The sequence below is a fragment of the Strix uralensis genome, chromosome 3 (genome assembly GCF_047716275.1).
Source record: "Strix uralensis isolate ZFMK-TIS-50842 chromosome 3, bStrUra1, whole genome shotgun sequence".
In the NCBI taxonomy this organism is placed as follows: domain Eukaryota; kingdom Metazoa; phylum Chordata; class Aves; order Strigiformes; family Strigidae; genus Strix; species Strix uralensis.
Genome location: NC_133974.1, coordinates 39,443,486 through 39,464,435, shown reverse-complemented (window position 1 = coordinate 39,464,435; position 20,950 = coordinate 39,443,486). Strand labels below are relative to the sequence as shown.

Below are 20,950 nucleotides of genomic sequence, written 5' to 3'. Positions count from 1 at the left end.
AAAATGAAGCCAAGAAAAATTTATTGCGGGACACTTAACCAAACAGTCTAAAAAATTTTCATTCTAATCTGAAACATTGTTCCACGTATTATCTCTAAAATATCTGAGATGGAAATATGTGTGCACATCTAAATTTCTAAAACTATGTGTAGTGTTAAATGAAGGCATTTGCATTAGTGATGAAAAGATAGCACTATCAAGATTTCATATCTTTCAGAAAAGCAGGCTTGGGAATCTAGAAATATTTTACATTCCTCATCACCAGCCAATTCAGGAAATTAATTAAAAAAGGATATTTCAAGGAAGATTTGCTTCAAGCGTTTTGTATAGTTTGAAGAGAGGGAATGCCATTATGTAGGTCATTGAAGTCACTCCAGAGTGTCTATATATTCAAAATAGAAATATTTTAGATCACCTTTGCAAATCTACAACTGCTTACATTAGGTCTGTTCTTGTGTGATTAAGTGACAACTAAAGCAGTGAATAGTTAGGCCTCATTCAAACTGGAATTTTTTTTGTAGAAATGGGAAAATTCTTAGGAAACTCTGCACTATTTAAACAAATACTGAAAAAAGTTTGGATGCTTATTTTGAGTATGTACCGGGTCTGGCTGAGCCAGAATTGGTTTTCCCCTGTAGCAGCCCTCGTGGTGCTGTGTTTTATGTTGGGAGCTGGCAGGGTGTTGATAGCACACTGGTGTTGTGGCTACTGCTGAGTAGTGCTTACACAGCACCAAGGCTCTTTCTGACATTTCCCCCCCCACAGTGGGACGGGGTGGGCAAGATCTTGGGAGGGGACACAACCAGGACAGCTGACCCGAACTGACCAAAGGGATATTCCAGACCATATGACGTCTGCTCAGTATAAAGCTGGGAGAAAGGAGGAAGGGGGTGGGGTCACCCTTGGTCCTCCGGGGCAACAACTACGCGTATTGGAGCCCTGCTTCTGAGAAGGCCCGACATCGCCTGTTCATGGGAAGTAGAGAATAAATCTGTTTTCTTTTTTTTGCTTCCGTGCACGGACCTTTGCTTCACTTTGCTTATATTAAAACTGCTGTTGTTTTACCCACAAAGGTTGGTTTTTTTTCCTATCTTATTTTCTTTCCTCTCTTTGCCCTGTTGAGAAAGAAAGGGGAAGGGGAGGGAAGTGATAGAGCGACTTGGTGGGTACCTGGCATTTAGCCAAGCTCAAACCACCACAGACTATTATTTAATATGTTGAGAGAACATGCTGCATTGTAGCATATATATCTTTTATTTGCCTCATGCTAGATTTACTGTAAGAAAGATATGGTCTACAAGTCAGAACAGTAACAATTGGAAATGGAAGAATTAAACTCTCATTCTTCCCCAGGTGTACTGTGCAGCACCAATGAACGGCTACACAGGCATGCAACTACTTCTATGGAAGTTGCTATGGAAGTTGCTAATGGTACCATGTATGTGTGGATATTCTCTCGCAGTGCTTCAACACATCCAACAACATGTGTTGGCCAGGTACCGCTTTTTTTCTGCAATGCCTGGACTATGCAATGTCAACTAATAAAAATTGCAACAAGCATTTTTATTACTTTATTATATTTATATATATTTTATGTATAAGTTATACCAAAATAATTTTAGTATTTCTATGAATCTGGAGGCAGGTTCCAAAATTGTGGAGCCTTAAGATATTTACACCAATTGTTGAAGTTAAACAGTTCAATTAGACTTAAGGCACGTAGGATAAAACCCTTGCAAGAAAGGAGTAAAGTGTGAGGGGTACGAAGAGAGTTCTGGGTAAAAATCCTACTGGCCAAACAGATACATGCCTAAGTAGATAAAGAGACAGAAATGCAGGATCAAGATCACAAGGAGAAACAGCCTTTTGTGGCTGTGATGAAATTCCTGTAGAAATGCCTGTATGTTCAGACAATTTGGCATTCTCAGTGGTGTACTACTCCCAGAATCACATAACAGTCCAGGTTGGAAAGGATGTCTGAAGTTCATCCGTCCCAACCTCCTGTTCAAAACAGGCTAAATGTCATTGCTCAGGGCCTTGTCTTGACAGGTTTTGAAAATCTCCAGGCATGAAACTCCTCAACCTCTCTAAGCAGCCTGCTCTGGTGCTCACCACCCTTCTAGTGGAAAATGTCGTGCTTAGGCCCGACTGGACATCCTCCAGGTGCACCTTGCCTACTGCCGCCTCTTGGCATTGCACTCCTCATCTGTGACAGGAGCCTGGCTCAGCCTCCTCAGTCCCTGTTTGCCATGCCAGGGCGCAGTGAGGGCCAGGGGCTCCCCATGTGGGCCAGCATGGCAGGGTGTCACCAGCCAGGGCTTGCCCCACCACCCCCAGTGAAGGAGGATGGGCAGCTGGGGGCAGCCCCTGTCCAGCTCTGCTGCGGTGCTGAGGCCGGTCAGAGGTTGATCTGGGAACATGAAGCAGGGCCAGGCTCGGTGAGGGTAACCGGCGTCAGATACAGCCCCGTGACCGCTGAGTGAGTCCATAGCAAGGAGGCCAGCTGAGGCAGGCTGGGAAGTCAGCCTGCGGGTGGTCAGGGTCCAGGCCAGCGGGGTTCATGGCCAGGCACAGGCATGGCTGTGGTGCAGCTGGGGACCGGCACTGCTGTGGCATCACTGGGCCAGCGACCAATGGCCCTGGGGGGCTGAAATGGGGTCCTGAGACATGGGCAGGGTGGGGGAAGCCCTGGCAGGGTGGGCAGGGACAGGCAGGGCTGGCAGTGACCTCGAAGTGCTGGCATTTTGGGCATTTCAAACTACCATTAGATTCCTCTTCAGGAGTGCATTGTCCGGTTTAAAGTAAAAATTTTTAAAAAATCCACCTTTGTGTTAGAAACCATACTTCCAGATAATAAAAATTTATCAAAATTAAGCAATAACCTCGTACTGCTTATGCTGTTTAATTTTTGCTTCTCCTTCAGCTTAACTAACTAAAAACATGCTTCCCAATGATCAAAAAATGAGCTTAATTTTCAAATTACCAAGCACAAGTCAGGATTGCTAATGCTAGTGTAAAATGTTTACGTAACAGAGACTTTAAAAATGCTTCGGTTCTATTTTTAACTCATTAAACAATTCACCTTTTTAAACCTAACCTTGTGACTCTGCCAAATTTGACTTGGTATTGCCAACTCATTCAGCCTGCATCCCTGCAGGAAAGGACATAGGGTTATTTTGGATCACAAACCCAGCATGAGTTAACAGTGTTGCACTATTGCAAATAAAGCAAACATTGTGCTGAGAAGTATAAAGGGAATTGCCATTGGTAAAATATGTGAAATAAAACCCTCAGTTGATTCAGGGCTGGCGAGGTCTTGGCTGGAGTACCATGACCCATAGTGAGCATCCAACAGTTACTATCAGTTGGTAACAGATCGACTACAGATCTTGATGGGGTAAGTCAGACAAGAAATACAAGTACCACCCTAAAAAAGCAGTTAATCGGATGTTTTCATCGGGACATGGAGTTCCCTTTCTCTTCTTCCAAACCAGTAGCCCTGGAAGCTAACCCCTGCCCAGTGCCACAGCAGGATATGGAGATCCCAGACTCAACAGCATTTCAAACAATGGTTCGAGGGGGTCCAAATCCTCTGATCAGTCATAGCCTGACACATGGAAATTTCCCAAATTCCATTCTTAAATATTTAAACTGAGTCAGTCATCTTAATTAACTACTTCAGCAACAAGGAAATATTCTTGCCTGTGCTATTTCTCCTTACTGTTACCAAAGCAGGTTGTGAAGTCTCATTTATTGGAGCTTTTTAACACTATGTTGAGATACAAAGGTACACTAGATGACCAATGTTCCTTCTAGTCTCTTTTTTCTATAAATATTTCAAGTAGAGCTTTTCATATATCCATAGTACACCTGGGTAGATTTGGGAGACGAGAAGTATAGGGGGTGGAAGGAAACATAAATATAGGTAGTTATGAAAAATCATGAGTAGGAGTTTTAAAAGTGTACCATATAGATACCATTTGAGTAACAGAATTAGGTGCCTGCCAGAAGGGCAAAGCCACTGTAGTGTCTGTCAGAAACACCTTGATAATGTATGATGCTCACTAATCATTTATCTGAATGTGGACTAACAGTTGCAAAAATACCTGTATCATGTACATAGCCATAACAAAAGATTTGGCCACTTAAAAAGGCTTTATTTGTATTCTCGTAATACAGCTTTATTGTGCAATGCAGTCCTCTTTTGGAATAACCACTGCCTGCACATGTAATTGCTGAATGTTACCCCTTTGGCACATTTTGAACTATTTTTGTGGTTCAAATATTGTGAGGTCCTGGAAGAGTCACTCTAAAACTCATCTTGGTCAAAGATACTCCGCAAAGGCAATACGAATACATGACAAAATTCGCAGGAAGTTATAAATGCTAGCAAGGAAAGCAATCACTAGCAGCAGACTCAGACAAATAAATCCCTAGTAATACCATTAAATGCTAAAATGTTCCAGTCCTCAAGTGGAAGACTTCTATGGGTGACAGGAGACACCACTTTTTCTTGTTTCTTTGATCTTCCTTTAGAGCTGAAAAGGTCTGTTGCCATTCTTACAACTCAGGGACACTTTTATTCTAACAAATAGTTATGATTTTGGTTTTAATAATGTTTGAATATAACAAACAAATAAATTCTATTTTTAGGAAGACAGGAAAGAGTAAATTTTACTTAAAACACAGTAGTAAATGGCTTCTGAATTCTGATTACATAAAAAAAAAATATAGTGAAATGAACTTCACCTGAATTTGATGTTTCATTACATACCTTTTATAACTAGGGTGAGGTGAGTCAGGACAAGTCCTTAGCAGGGGTCAGACCTCAGGACAGGCACTCATTGTGGTTGCAGAGACTTTTGGCATAAATCAAAGAGGTTTTTTTTATAGACAGTGTTGCAACATGAAGATAAAAATTGTATCAGTATACACTGCTTTCTCTTGGACAAAAATACTGCATTTAGGTTAGCATTCTCTCAGAATGGTTTCAGTGTACCCACATAGAAAGTGAAAAGGATGTGTCTCAGTTGCTTTTTATCATGACTCTATATTGCTTTTTACTTTTATCATGACTAAAAAAGGCCTGAAATGCTACCCTGATATCCCTGATACCTATTGAAGGTAATAGTCAGGACTTGGGTAGGTAGATACTCAGCTATCCGGACAAATCCAAGGAAAGCTGGATAATTAGTCATAAAGACTCCAGGTTTAAAGTTTGTTCAAAACTTTTTATTAATACTGCTTTCCATAATACTTGCTGAGATGGCAGAGCAAGGGAGAAGTTTATTTACTGAATTTTCTGCTGACTTGCTAATCAAGTTTCTAGAAATATAGGCTTGAAACCCTTCCAACTTTCCTTTGTTAATTAACCCCAAATGAACTTTTTGGAGATAGTTAATATGAAATTCAGGAAAGGTCAGATTCTGTGGGAGCCCTTTTTTTATAAAATATGAGGTAGTAGAATGGATACAAGGCCTACAGATTAAACATGAAAAGTTTAAAAGAGCTGTGACATTGTGATGTTTGTTGCTGCTTGACAACAGATAGCGAAACTCACATCCTTAAGTATTTATCTAGCCACACATTTCAAGCTGTGTAAATTCTTTAGGAGAACTATGGTATCCTGCAGTACTGTGTCCAGCTCTGGGGCCCCCAACATAAGAAGGACACAGACCTGCTCAAGTGGGTTCAGAGGAGGCCACAAAGATGATCAGGGGGCTGGAGCACCTCCCTTAAGAGGACAGGCTGAGAGAGTTGGAGCTGTTCAGCCTGGAGAAGAGAAGGCTCCGGGAGGACCTTCTAGCGGCCTTCTAGGAAGGGGGGAGCTACAGGGAAGAAGATGGGGAAGGACTCTTTATAAGACAGTGTAGTGGTGATAGGATGAGGGGTAACGTTTTAAACTGAAGGAGGGTAGATTTAGATTAGATGTAAGGAAGAAATTCTTCACTGTGAGGGTGGTGAGACACTGGAACAGGTTGCCCAGAGAAGCTGTGGCTGCCCCCTCCCTGGAAGTGTTCAAGGCCAGGTTGGACGGGGCTTTGAGCAACCTGGTCTAGTGGAAGGTGTCCCTGCCCATGGCAGGGGGGTTGGACTGGATGGTCTTTAAGGTCCCTTCCAACCCAAACCATTCAATGATTCACATAGAAATTATTTCTGCTTACATACATGAATTTAGAGGAATAAACTCACAGTCATACAGTACACAATGGATTGTGTGCAAACAATTCCAGAACATATTGCAAACAAATGTTAAGGGATAGTGGCACAAACCAGCTGAACACCTGGCTCTGACCTAATACACTGCCCCCCTCCCAGGCGTAACCCCAAACATTACAGCTGAAGCCAGCACACTGCTCCCCGCCCCCAAACCAGAGCTACTTACACCAAACACGAGCTGCTGACTATACAGAGCCATGCAGCCCACCCGCTTCGGGAAAGTTTGGATTTCATAGTCACGTAACAGCAGAAGGAAAGTGAAACGGGCCCGTTACTAAAGCGCAGAGGCCCAGCTTCTGCGCGCGGCCGAGTCCAGGGGATCCCGGTCGGGCGCCGGGTCCCCCCGAGGGCCCGTGCTGGCAGGTCCACGAGCAGTGTCACACCGCGATGCTCGCCGGCCTCCAGCGGCTGCGCTCCCCGCGCTGGGTAACGCCGGGTCCCGGGTAAAACCCGCCGTGACGAGGCAGAACCGCCGGTGCGATCTGCGCTCCTCAGGTGCTGAGGGACCAGCCTGTTCCCAACAGGCACAGAGCGCCCTGGAGGGGCCCTCGGAAGCGGGAGGTCGGTCTAAACCCCCCTGCAAATGCCGGGCCCGGGGCGAGGCTGCTGCGGGCCGCTCCCAGCCGCGGGGAGGGCTGCGGGCCCGCAGCCCCGCTCGCCCCCCGCGCCTTCCCGCCTCGCACCTGGGCGCCCGCCCGCCCGCCGGGGGTGCGCGGAGCTGCCGGTGACTCAGCGGCAGCGGCGCCCCGCTGACCCCCCTCCCGGCGGCGGCGCCGTGCCGCGGCTCTGCCCCCTCCCTCCCTCCTTCCCTCCCTCCCTCCCGGCAGGATCATCCCACCCCGCCGGGCGGTCACCTCAGCAGGAGGAGCCGCCGCTTTGCCTCCGCTCCCCCAGCGACCTGACGGCAGCGCGCCTCGCCTCGCCTCGCCATGCAAGCAGGGAAGGCAGCCGAGAGCCGGGACGCCGGCCGGCCCCTGCAGGTCACCATGAAGAGGGGCTACGAGGTGCTCCGCGACCCCCACCTCAACAAGGTAGGGGCGGGCGGGGCAGGTGCGCCGCGGCGGCCCGGGCCGCTGAGGGCGGGAACCCCCTCCCTCGCCCCGGCCCCCCGCCCGCCCGCGGGGGACGGAGAGACCTGCCGCGGCTGGGCGCTGCCTGCGGAGCCGGAGCCGGGCCCGCGGGGCGCCGGGCGGCCTCTCGCCGCCGCCACCTGTCGCGGCGCAGCGCCCGGGGGGCGCCCGGCCCGCCCCCGCGCAGCGGCCGCTGAGCCGGGCCGGGCCGAGCCGAGCCGGGGCGGCGGCGGGGCAGCGGCGGGGCAGCGGCACTTCCTGCGGGCCGGGCGGCGCTTCCTCTTCCTTCGGGGCGGCGGGGGGCCCGCGGGCGGCGGCGAGCCCCCTGCCGGCCCCCGACCCCGCCAGCCTCGGCCCCGGGGCGCGGAGCCCGCCGCGGGCCGCGGCGCCATCCCCGCTCTGTCTGCCAGAGAAGAGAAGCGGCGGCGGCGGCAGCAGCAGCCGCCGCCGCCTGGGGAGGATGCTGCTGAAAGTTATGCCGCTCTGCTGCGAGTTCCCGCTGCCGTGACTGTGTTTTTCCGGTACCCTCCTTCTTTTCCAGCCCCCTTTCCCACGGGTGCCCCACCTTGTTTCCTGCGGGCGAGCCTGGCTGTTCGTGCTGTCCTACCTTTTTTCTCCTGGCAGGTGGAAAAGGCGTTTTATCACCATTATTCCACTTGCAGCTGTAAAATTCAACTACAGTTTCCCCCCTGCTCCAATGCCGTCAGCTTTTAAGGGATGCCATAGCACAGCAAAACCTTTTTGTCACATCTCTAATTCACTTAAGAATGGTAATTCCACTTGATAAAACTTTCTAAACACGTTAAACTAATCTGGAAAAAATAAAGCTGAGTAAGTAAGTGTTTGCACAGCTCTGATAAAGATGCAAAGTTCACATAGTAAAATACTTTATTGGTGTGACAGACCCTGGATTTGCTGCTAAAATGAAAAACAGGTAAAGTCAAAGGTAGATCATAAACGACACCTAGCACGTGAAGCCTTGGTCAAGTCCTTAGCCCCAACTTTGTTCTTGCACGTTACTTTTAATGGTGCTCCGACTTGTACCTCTGCATTAGAATGTATTAGTCATTTTACTTACTGCTGAGTTGTATAAATTGACAAAAACTATGTGTCTAGTCTTACTGGATAGGTTGACTCATCAGTAAAAGCTCCATGTATTAGTTAGATGAATGGTGCTTTTATTAGTCTTGGTGCCTGACTGCAAAGTTTCCTCAGAGGCTGTCTTATGTCTCTGTGTGTGTAGGCCTGACAAGGTCTCCTGAGGTCAGGTGAGAGGAAAATTAACCAAAATATAAAACTACCAAGCAGAAACCAAGGAGAGGCTGTTTCACTTGGGATTGCTTTTAAGCAGCTGCAGTATTCATGGAAAAAGTCCGATTCAGAATAACCTGGAAAGCCAATCCAACAAAAACCCCACCTTATTTTAAGCAGTAAAATGTGGCCTATTCTAAAATGTGTTGAACAAAGGGCAGTCAGAGGCAAAGCAGGCTCATTGCTACCTTTTTGCCCTCAAACATCATAATCTTGCCTCTGAAAAGCATGCCTGGAGGTGAGGTCCTAAAGAGGAAGGGGTCTTGCTTTATTTCCTGGCTTAGACTTTATTCTGCCCTTTCCCCTCAGCTGTGGTATAGCACATATGTACCGTACAGCAGAGAAGCAGGAAAAAGTAGTTGTTCGTTACCAGGCATGTCTACCCAGCTAACACAGAGTTTGGTGTTAGAAAAGATCAGCTGAAAAATCCGATCTTTATGCCTTTGAGGAGAGTCTGGTCCTGGTCTGGTGGAGAATGAGTAAGCCAGTTTTCTGACTGAGAGAGGTGAGTTTTGGTGGGTGTGGATGTATTACACCCTACTATATATATATATACACACACATCCCTTAATACATATATATTTTATTGCCAAATATATATATATGAGCAATAAAATCAAATAATTGCAGACTCCCAACATGGTTGCCAGTTTGATAGCTTGTGGCCTGCCTGCATGCATGGGAGCTGGTACTCCTCGTTCACTTTCTGTTGCCCAGGCTGTTAAACAAGCATCAGATTGCAGAGAATTCAATTTGAAGTAGATAAAATATCTCCTTTAATGATTCTAAAGTACAGGGATTGTTTGCAGTTCTGCAGAAGTGCCAGAACTTTCTACTATCTCCTGGGCCCTGTCTAAGAGCTGCAATTGCTCAGTATCAGCACTTTCTTTTGGATACGGTGCCAGTTTTAATAGTCCTATTTGCATATACTTGGCAAAAGTAGACTGTAAGTACTGGGTAGTGGTATCTAGAAGTGACTTGTAGAAAAATAAGACAAATTATGTTTTCAGGGTCTCTTAAGCCAAGACAGCTGACCTGTCAAGCAGGTAAAGCTGAAGTATGCTGCAATATGTGGAAGCTTGGGGCTTGTGTCCTCAAATAATGCATTCCTTTCCTCAGACAAATTGAAAGGAAAAATTTTCAGGGAACCATTTATACTTGGACATCTTTAAAAATAGATCTAAGAAGAAATAAGGAGCTAGATTTTTTTTTTTTTTTAAAATACCTGTCTCCATTTGCTGCCCTACTCATCCAACAGTAAAGCTGGATTTCTGCATACTCAGTGCATACATCACTTTTTATACTTAACCTTGATGGCTGGCGAGAGGTGAGAGAAAGGGCTTGTGGGAATGTGAGGGTAACACCCAAATTTCTTCTTTTCCACTTGCCCTCTATTTCTACCTGGATGGCAAAATTTCCAAAACATAGTAAGCACAGAAGTATGTTGAAGCCCTAGGCAATGTAATTTTTAAATCTTTTATGTTTTACTTTGTAAGTAATTCACAAACATGTACAAACTTCACTAAGGAAAAGCTTAATAAAAATGGTGGTTTTGTGTTTGCTTGTTGGTTTTTTTTTTTTCCCCCACACTGGGACATTTTGCCTACATATGAAACCATTGCTGCTTTTACAAGGTCACTGAGTGGTCTGCCCTATCTCAACAGCAGTGATGCATCAAAAATCATGAGGAACAGAAGATCATAATGCACTGAGTTTAGTTACTTGAGGACACACGTCCAAGTCTATGGACACTAATTGTGATTCAGTTTATTGTCTGAAGTGTTTAAAAGTGTGTTTAGAACCTTTTTGGTAATTGTCTTTTTTTTTTCTCCTCAGGCAACTAAACACATTGTAAATAGCAATTGCAAGGAAAACAAACACAGCTTCACTTCTTTTCATGGAAATAGATTGCATTTGAAACCTTTGGCTGGGAGTTGTATGCTCCTTAAGCTGATGAGTTATGGAAGTGTGAAAGTAATTTGCTCTACTCATACTATAAATCTCATTTACGCTTTATTCAGTGTTCAAGTTTGCAATTTTAAAGCACACAAATCATTTAACACTAAACTTTCATCTCATCTTTAATTTTTTTACCTCTTCATATTGTTTAAACAAATCATAGTTTCCCGTAAACTGCTTATTTTCATAACCTTGATGTGAAGATATGCAAGCATGTATTTCAATAGCACACTTTTCCAATAGTCTGTATTAATTGCCAAGTCTGAACACCTTCCTGACTGAGAAACTTTGCCATTGGAGGAGTGCTTTCCTTGCAGGCTGCTTTCATATTCTTGCAGAGTGATTCAGTGAGCAAGAAATAAGTGATTCTATTAAATCTAAGTGCTGGAGGGCTCTCTCCCCTCCCCAGCTGCTTAATTTTAACCCCTCTGTGACTGCTATCATCATTGTTGAGTGTAGTGTGCTTGTAAGCTGTTGGTCCCTCTTTTTTCTTTCCCTTTATTCAAGTTGCACTAAAGAACCGGAGAATTTCAGAACAGACTGTTTGATGGGGCTGCTGAATATCCGAGAGCTCCCAATCTCAATCCCACCTGCAAGGGCATTGATATTTTATCCTTACCACCTCCTGTATGTGATGCCCCTGCATCTCAGTAGGTTCTTAACTAAGCAGTGGAATTAGTTGTTGGCTGAAGTTGGCTGTCAGTCCCTTGATTCACTATTGGGATTTACTATGCAAGAACCATACTGGAACAGACCAAAGGTCCATTTATCACAATGTCTTATTTCTGACAGTGGCTAAACTGGATCCCTCAGGAGGAGTAAAAGAGCAAAGGACACCTTTAGTGATACTTTCTCAGAATAATCAATTTCAGGACGCGGGAATGAGCAGTTTATTAGGGGTTATTAAGATATGAATGCTTGTCTTTCCTATCAGATTACACATGCTATGTGTACTAATTTACTAAAAAACAACTGTAAACTTTTTTTAATTTAAGTGAAATCGTTATCTGAGCTAGAGAGAAGCATGGTCTTCCCATTTTGCCCCTACATTTCAGACAGTGGGAGGAGAATGCTTGTGAAATACAGATATATTTTGTTCTGTATACAGCTAGTTGCTTCACTAAAATAAAATTTGATTTTGAGAAAGTTTATTCCTGTGACTGGTGTGGGAGACATATAAAAAAGTTCTTAGGACTTTGACTGGTGACCCTGTAATAGGCCTCAGAAAACCCAGACCTCAGTAAAAAATCAGAAGCATTCCAGTGATATTTTCTCTATCTGATAGGTAAAAGAGAAGAAACATTTAAGAAGCTCCTCTAAATAAATCTATTCCTTTATCAAATACCAAACAGTAGAAGTCTTTTTTTCCTTCCATTGGTAATGCTCATATTTTCACATCTTAAACTTGTGTGTACTTTGACTGGGTCCTCTGGAGTGGCCAGTGCTCACTGAGTGTTGCTTTTGCCTTAACTGTAGATAGATATTTTGGGGAAAAAAATTATGAAACTGGGGCTGCAGAAGGAAAGCACTCCTTAAAATGGCATATTAAAAGTATCTATATTAATTTATAAAATAGGTTTTCTGAAGGTTACTTGATATTGCAATGTATGATTTCATATTAAGGTAGTAGATGTGATAACACCTTTTAGATAGGCAGATGGTCAGCTCTACATGGAAATAAAGGTATAATCTGAGGAAATTTTTTGGAGGTATAGTTGCTGGTCACTCTCACTGTCTTCTACCTCCTTTTTTCCTATAAACTTCTTGCCCTCTACAACTTTGTGGTTTTTAACAGTAATGTTTCCTGGTTGTTATCCCAAACAGATCACCTAGCAGAGCAGTTCTGGTCTTGATAGGGATAAGCACATGCTATTTTTCTGGTCTTTGACAAGAGTAAACGTATAGTGGTTGTGTTCACACAGAAAGCAAATCAATCCGGTCTTTCTCTGAAACCTTTTAGAGTGAACTTGTATAGATTTTGCCAGTGTGTTTGGCAAGCATTTCATTTTTGATCTATTACTGGAGTCTCCGACACTGGAGTTGCTGTTTTGTGGAACGGCAACCTAGAATAGGAGGTTCTTCAAGTGTGGGGTTGGTTCATACCAGAGCTGTTTTCTCTTTTAACAGTCAGGACCATAAGTTGCAGACTGGCAGAACTGCAGCTACCTTGTACGCTTGGGTTTTGGGCAAGGGTGTGAGCTCAGCTGTGGCTCACCAGTGGGTACCGCAGGGCTGGGTGAGGAGGTTCTCACATTGCCAGTGTATTCTCCCTTCTTGAAAGCACCTTCCTGAGGTGTGAGGGAGGAGTTGCAATGCAGGATGTTTTTTGTATGAGTGCTTTTATTTACAGTATGTGTGAAGGGCCTTTAAAAATTAATTCCGTGCTTTTTCCGACCTTTCTCACTTTAAGGCAGGTTTGACCTGCATACTATTAATAAGAGTAAGACTTGGGAAAAGGACAAAGTATTTCAATCAGATTATTTTACCACCATCCTCTATTTTATGTGTACAGCTTGCAGCGTTCATTGCCTCCTACTACTTTGTTCCTGACCTAGTAGGTAAGTTGCTGCAGTTGGAGTTACATTCTTTTCTTCCTGTTGGCCTCCAGTTCTTTGCTTGCAGTTAGGAAAAAGAGTGCTGAGACAGCGAGTTGGGAACAAAGTTTTGTGACCTGAATTAAAAGCAAATAAAATGAAGGAGAAAAATTATGTAGTAAGCTATATAGTGTAACAGCAACTGAATAGTGGTATGAGTTGTCACAAGAAGCTGAAACCTAGAATTGTTTTGGTGTGAAGCTGTTTCAGGTATTAAAAACATTTTACAGTTCTGTAAGTTTCTTGTGAACTTCAGTAATTGAACACAAACAAAATTAACCTTTTTTGTTTAGACTGAGGAATCCTATGCCTTCCTACTACTACTTTAGACTGAGGAATGTTACTTGAATAGAAACATTAATCCTGGCACAGAGCACCTTGCAAACAGGATTTGTGTATTTAGAACAAGTTAAATGTGCTTTTCCACACTAGGTTTTACAGAGATGCTGGCCACAGATCTTGGGTGCTGTTTTTTTAATCTTACTGATGGATGCTGACAACAAGTAGGATAAGAGCTCACTGAGCAATTGTACTTAACGTCTAGGTAAAATAAACTGCGGAGAATATTTGTGCTTTTTGCGGAAAGCATATCTCAGAGTACAGAAGTTCTTATTGTTGCATTCTTTGCTTTATATGTCCAATTCTGCTGAATCAGTCTCTTGTACTGAGCTGTCTCTGGAAAAGAAAGAAGTTGCGGCCGCAGCAGGCACAAGCTTCTCTCCCTCTGGCCCTGCTTCCCTCTCTGAAGGGAGGAGGAAGTGAAATGTGTGTGACAGCAATGTTCCTTATTAAACTGTGACCCCAAGTTAAAGTGTGCCATCTTTGCTTTGTCATGCCTTTCCCTTTCCTTCCTTGCCTGCTCAGGTGAGCTGTGTATTTGGTGCATGACTTGCTCGTGGCTGCTGTAGCCGAGGCTCGCAGGGGTTGATGCAGCTCATTGCTCCAGGCTCTGATGACTAAGTGGCCCACTGCTGTTGCGCTAAATACATTACTGATGGAGGTCTGAAATAGAGTATTAATACTCTTCAATTAGGTCCTTCAATTAGGTTCTTCCAGTTTATATTAAAGAATTTTATAGTGGAGCAGCTGTTTTGAGGAAGTGTCAAAAGCATCATTTGCTGGAGGGACATGATTCTGAGATTTCAGCCACAGTAGCAAGTGGTTTGTGCTCCCTGCAAATCTGAAGAGCTCTTGTAAGTTGTCCTTTGTCCTCTCCTGAAGCTAGCTGAACCAAATGTACAGTGGTTGCCTGAGAGCTCTGTGGCCCATCGTGGCTGGAAGAGTAGCATGGAAAGGGGAGAAAAGAACAGAAATAAGAACACTGTTGGATTTGTGTGCCTGTGTAATGAGATGTGCAGGATAGTCTGTTCACTCCCAAGTACCCAAAACAAAGAAAGAAGAAATTGTCTTCTGTTAACATTAATAGGAGTGGGACATTTAACACCTCTAGTGTTGTGTTTGTTTGTTTTTTTTGTTTTTGTTTTTTTTTTTTCCACCTCCTTTAATGATGATGTTGAACAGGGTGGGATGCTTAAAAAAAAAAAGAAAGAGCAGACCAATTCCATTCGCTGTGTACAGGTGCAGTGTCAGGAAGGACTTGCTACCTGTTAAGTGCCAGCTGGGGTAATGGATGTCTATTCATCTTTATGCATTCATTGTCTTCATTCAGCACTGAGTGAAGCCTGTCCCACTGAGACAGGTACCTGTGGACTTCTGACCCAGAGATGTGTGTATGTGCCTAACAACAAGGCTTTAGTGCATGGAACTGAATTTGAAGAATTGTGTGTATTTTAGTTTGCGTGGTTGCTGTGATATCACAGTAGCACCGAGATTTTTCAAGCATCAATTAATTAGATCTTAAATGGGTATAAATTAAGGATCCTTTGGATTTAATGAATAGTGCTATATTTGATCATGCTGGTATACACACATGATCTTCGTCTTTATTTTGTGCCAGGGCAGTGCAGGCTGGTCCCATGACTGGGAATAGTTTTACGGTAATTATCTCCATTGTCTGGTTTACAGCAACATCAAGGAGCTAAATCTGATATAGGAAAAGGGCAATAAAATGTTACAGAATTACCAATTTGTAATACATGGTAGCCTGTACAGCAAAGCTGAAGACAAACTTGAAACAGTAGCCCTGTGTCTGCAAAACTGGGATGGCTGGGACTTGGAACAAACTTCCTAATGGACAGGTAGAAGCAGCAAGACTATGCATTAACTTATCAGAGACCAGGCAGAGGCTTTGGGGCTTCCAGTGTTTTGCCTGACATAGGAATTCAAATCTTTAAATAAAGATGCTGATGGTTTCTAGTCAGAGGTGGAGGATGAATTTGGCTTGACACTAGAATATTCTGCCTTTTCATTCATGGAGAAGGGTATTGTGCACAGTCAGCAGCACTGCTTCCTAGCAGGGCTTGCAGACATGAGAAATCTACCTTACCCAATCAATATATTAAGATGTGATATTTATTGTGGGTGTCCTATTCTCAATAACTATGAATTGACTTATGGTTCTGAAATTGCAGCTGTGCAGGTTCGCTGTGTATCTGTTCATCTTCAAAAAAAGTCAAAGTAGTGGATGAAGTCAAGCAAGGTAGGGGAAACCCTCTAATAGTTACTTTAAGAAAGTTTTGAAATATAGTTGAATTGGTTTTGTTAATATTCACCCTATGTAGCCCACATAGGTTGAACTTCTGTTAGTCACTCTTTTCTTTACCTTCCCATTTCCCCCGTTAATAGCAATTTTATAAGTAGCATTATACCTTTAACTGAGAAGTAAATGATTACTGTCAAGCATATTGAACTCCATGAATTTACATTTTAGAAATATTTCAGTTTTTTTTTTCTACAGCCAATAATAGAATAATGATATGCTTTCAGAGAAGTAGGAAAATTGCAATTGCTGTGTAGTTATAACATATTGGGTTATCATTTTGACTAATTTTCATGATTTCATGACATGTAGCAAGATAGTAGGAATTTTAAGACTGCCTCAAAGGACTGTCAGTATGATGTACATGACAGACACCTCCAGGAGCCGGGACTGCCACGATACACAGCCATGGGGAATCTCATAATCATATATAAGCTCATGGCTTTTATGAGGATGATAAATTTGTGTAGGGTGATACTAGAGAAAGGACCTGATTCTGATACTGGTTTTAGTAGTGTAATCTGAGAGTAAATGCATGGTAGAGGGATGCAAGAGGGGAAGCTGCTGCAAAACTGGCATGAAATTAGCACTGGTGCATTAATCCTTTTAAAAACATAAACTTCTTTGTCACCTGGAGAGTTTGTGCTCCCTGCAAATCTGAAGAGCTCTTGTAAGTTGTCCTTTGTCCTCTCCTGAAGCTAGCTGAACCAAATGTACAGTGGTTGTCTGAGAGCTCTGTGGCCCATCGTGGCTGGAAGAGTAGCATGGAAAGGGGAGAAAAGAACAGAAATAAGAACACTGTTGGATTTGTGTGCCTGTGTAATGAGATGTGCAGGATAGTCTGTTCACTCCCAAGTACCCAAAACAAAGAAAGAAGAAATTGTCTTCTGTTAACATTAATAGGAGTGGGACATTTAACACCTCTAGTGTTGTGTTTGTTTGTTTGTTTTTTTTTTTTTTTTTTTTTTTCCACCTCCTTTAATGATGATGTTGAACAGGGTGGGATGCTTAAAAAAAAAAAGAAAGAGCAGACCAATTCTGCCTTTAGAAGAGTGCCTTTAACATCCACAGACTTACAAAACTTGATTTCTAGTGGCCTGTTTAGAAGGAAACATTGAAATAATTCATCCAGTGTGCAAGATAAATGTCTTTGGCTAGTCTGACCTTTCTGAGACTAGTCTAATTTTATCTAAAATGAGGAATATTATAGTATCTCATTTTTTGATTAATTAAGATGACTTTATATAGTCCAAATCTTTGGGTGATCTCAGAGAAAAAAAAATGCTGTGGAAAAAGCTAAATGTGTTTCTGTTAAAAACAGATCTCTAAGTTAATTTTGTATGAGAATTATTTTATGCATATTCCTCAGTATAGGTTTTTTTTTAGGAGGTAATTAAAAAAAAACCTGAATTGCGTGCATAAGAAAATGAGTTTTGGTCTTATCAAAGATTAAGCTTTGCTAATCAAATTTGTTGCATAATTCAGGAAGCACAAAAATCCTGATTTAGAAGAAGGAGGTCACAGGGCACCCTGGAGGCAGTTCTTGCCTGCTTGTGTGCTTTCTGTTGAAATCAGTGTCTGTAGTTTACTTGGATACTGTTAGTGCCTATTCCTGTGTGAAACACAATACTCTGTGCAGAACTTGAGGTTGTTTACGATGTAGAGGAAGCAGAGGAAGTGTGGAGTAAAACTTTTTATATACATAAAGAATATATAACGTAGAACTGAAAAAAAAGTGCATCACAATCTTATGCTTTGAATACTTGTGGTTTTCAGCCAAAGATGTTGAAATACATCAGGATCTACTCGTCTGGTGTGAGTTCAGAATGCAAATTCACCACTGTTTTGCTCTTAAAATATAAATGAGGCATAGAGCAGCAATGCATTTTATCATTGCATGTTTATTCTTAGGTTTTTCCTTACTTTATTATTCAAGTAGCAACTGTTACCTGTTTCTGACTTAGGAAAACTGATTTTTTTCTCTAGTAACTAAGTTTAATATTAAAACTAAAGTCACTGTTCTGCCTCTCCTTTTTGTATATTCATAAAATAAATATACCTACAAGTGGTTTGAAGAATTGCACCACCTTTGGTTCAATGTAACTTTGCTTAAACAAACTCAGTCTTCAGTCTTGAGTTAGTATTTTAGATTCATCTGTCTCTAATTGTGTGTATCTTTGGAACAGAGTAGGTGTTATGAGGTATTAAATGATTTTGGCATCCAGTTCAGATGGGATATCACAGATTAGCTTTCTTCCTCTTGTCCCCCCTGTGTGATATAGTTTTAAGTTTACTTTTGGCATGGAGATTGGACAGTGCAGAATCACTGCTTTGCAAGAGAACAATGTGAATTGTTATTAAATACATCATTCCTTTTTCCATAAAGGCAAAAATAATTTTGGCTTTTACTAATGACTTAAAAAAAAAATCTTTGCCTTTAATCTGTCCTGGAGATGAGTGCATAGTGGTGATTATGAAGCATGTTATAACATTTTTAGTACTATTGTCTAGCTGACTTATTGGATTTCTTCCTGCAGATACCTGGCTTTAGAAAGCAGATTTATGTGTGGAGGTGTATCTACGGAAGAGGCAGTAAAGCCTCTTTAGCTAAATAGTACAGAAGAGCTCAACAGTTACAGATAGAAGTCAGAAGAGAAGAACGCTGTATTGCTAAAATAAAATGAATACCTGAGTCTGTGAAGCCCTTAATGTTGATTTGGCTTGAGTCTCTTCTAACCCTGTATGATGTTTTTTTGGAGGGGTTGATGATGCTCCTGCATCTTTGCTTCTTACATGCACTTCTTCACTCTGTCTCTGCTTAAGATCTGAAGAGACTACTATCTAGTTAATAAACTTTGGACGAGGTGTTAAAATGCAGTACTTCACCAGCTGATGGCTGATTATGGACCTTTTTGGCATTGTTAAATGTGTTAAAATTACAACTGAATTTCTTTATGTAAAGTAGAAGAGTAATTTAATAGCTGAAAAAACATTTTAAGATACTTTCAAGTACAGAATATTGAACCCTAATGCTGACATGTTCAGCAGTTTTAGTCCGTGATAAATATACGGAATAAAATCCTTGTTGGATTTCAATATACTGACTATTAAAAGGTAAATTTATCTGCTGCTATTTATAGGCAAATGGAAGTTATGAAAATACTTGATTTTGTGTTGTAGCAGTAGTTGGAGTAATTTCCTAAGGTCTTCAGGTTTACGCAGCTTTGGTTTTGCCCTGGCAGAAGCCGCTGTTAAAAGTCATGTCCTAGGAGCAAGTGCTGGGAGAGGAATGAAGGGCCTTCTGCCAGGGGATTGGGATTCAGGCTCCTGGATCTCCTTCAGGAGTTAAATCTTGCAGCAGTTCATTCCTCCCTCTGTCTGGGCTTTTCAGTCTTCCTCAGATCATATGTTGTAGGTGACTGCTTGACATCTTTATTCCCAAGGTTTCTCTGAAATTCTTACCTTGCTCTTGTCCGGAGCCCAGGTGGGATAGTTGTCCTTCTGATTCCAACACATCTGTGTCTTGGGATGTTTCAAGTCGCCTCTATCCCAGGAGCGTTTTGAAGCTCAGTGACACCCCCTTTCCACCTTCTTCTCACTGGAGTCCTTGTTCTTTCAGGCTGCTGCTGAGTGTAGATGTCATTTTACAGACTTCACCTAAAGCTTTCAGGCCTGGTGAAGGAGAGCTGGTTCCCTGCTATGCTTCAAAGCATTTCCTCTACACAGGGTATTCACTGAAGTTCTTTGAAAAAATTTACTAGAGCTTGTGTGTACAAACATCTATTCAGGAAGTCAATGAATGTCGGTGTATTACTATGCATAGCTTATGTGTAATAACAAGCTTGAGGTAATATAATTTTTAACAGAGTTCTAGATGTGAAGACATCTGCTGTTTGTCTTTTAAGGCATACAAATTTATGTCTTTAAGGTATATGATTTTTATGGTCTTAGGAGAGCATAAAAGTAGTGTGGTTTATCTTTTTTTGTGTTGTTGCTTTTTGTTAAAACAAGATTTCATGCCAAATTCTCTAAGGATGAGACTTACCAATTGCATTACTTTCTCTAAGAGGAGGCTGGACAAAGCCTTCCTCTTGCTCATGTGATAGGGGATTTGGCATGGCTGTCTTTATTAGGTCAGTCAAGGGTGAGGTAAAGAAATAAGGAATGTTTCTTAAAATAGCTTGATAATTCTGAATTAATTTTTTTACTGTGTATAGAACATACAAATTCTTTAGAACACTGCAGCGGTTGAACTAAATACATTGATTATATGTGAAAATAAATAAATAAATGTAGGTGAGTCTGTGTAAACAGGTATCAGAAAAGGTGTCTTACTCACTGTACTGCTTTTTTTCTGCATTGAAGGTGGCTTTCACCACATGCCCTCGGCAGCTGCTTGAAAGGAACACTTTATCTAAGCTCAGGAAAAGTAGAACATCTCACTTTGCATCTTACCTGGGGAAACATAACCGGTCCGGCTCTGTCTCTTAGCCACTGGCCTTGCGTTTGCCAGAAAAGCAAGTGTTCCAGGTCAGGAGTCTGCATGAAACTGGAGCCTCTGCTCTCCTGCCAGGCTGTTTGAGGTACCGAGCTCTTGTGCTTCTTGGAGTAAATGGATAAACTCAAAATAGAAAATAAAAAGTGAGTGCTTCCTTCTGAGGTGTAATTCTTAGGAGAAAAAAAAATAATCTGTAGGATAAAGAAACACAGCCTTCAAACTAACGTTATTTCCTAAACTTCTTACTTTCGTGTACTTTATGGCAAGAAATAACTTTCTTCTGGTTCTATAGTTACTGAGTCCTCTAACTTTATTCTGCAGTAAGGATGTAGTGAGTAAAACACAGGTAAGAAGAATACATGAATATAGGAAAGTACAGTTGTCATAATGTTCCACTAGCAATTTAAACAGGGTGTGTGACTAACAGACACCCTTTCTGGTTTGCTTTGAGGTACACTTCACAGATCTTTAAACATATGATTGAAGCTTTCTTTGTCTTACTTCAGAACTATGTAATGAGTACACACATTTTTCCCCCTTTAATTAGTGAGCTCTACTTCAACAAGAGAGACAAAATATTGTAGTAAATTGGGCACTGGACTGGAAACTAGGTCATGCACTTGTGATTGTTAGATCTTAG

General features: G+C 42.3%; 1 protein-coding gene across 1 annotated transcript in view; it reads left to right on the top strand.

Moving 5' to 3' along the window:
- Nucleotides 1-7,060: 7,060 nt before the first annotated feature.
- Nucleotides 7,061-20,950, top strand: part of ME1 (malic enzyme 1) — a 185,934-nt gene continuing 172,044 nt past the window's right edge. The window contains exon 1 of the mRNA XM_074861959.1: nucleotides 7,061-7,250. Within this exon, the coding sequence (XP_074718060.1) occupies nucleotides 7,149-7,250 (102 nt within the window). The 5' untranslated portion in view covers nucleotides 7,061-7,148. The remainder of the gene's footprint in view (nucleotides 7,251-20,950) is intronic.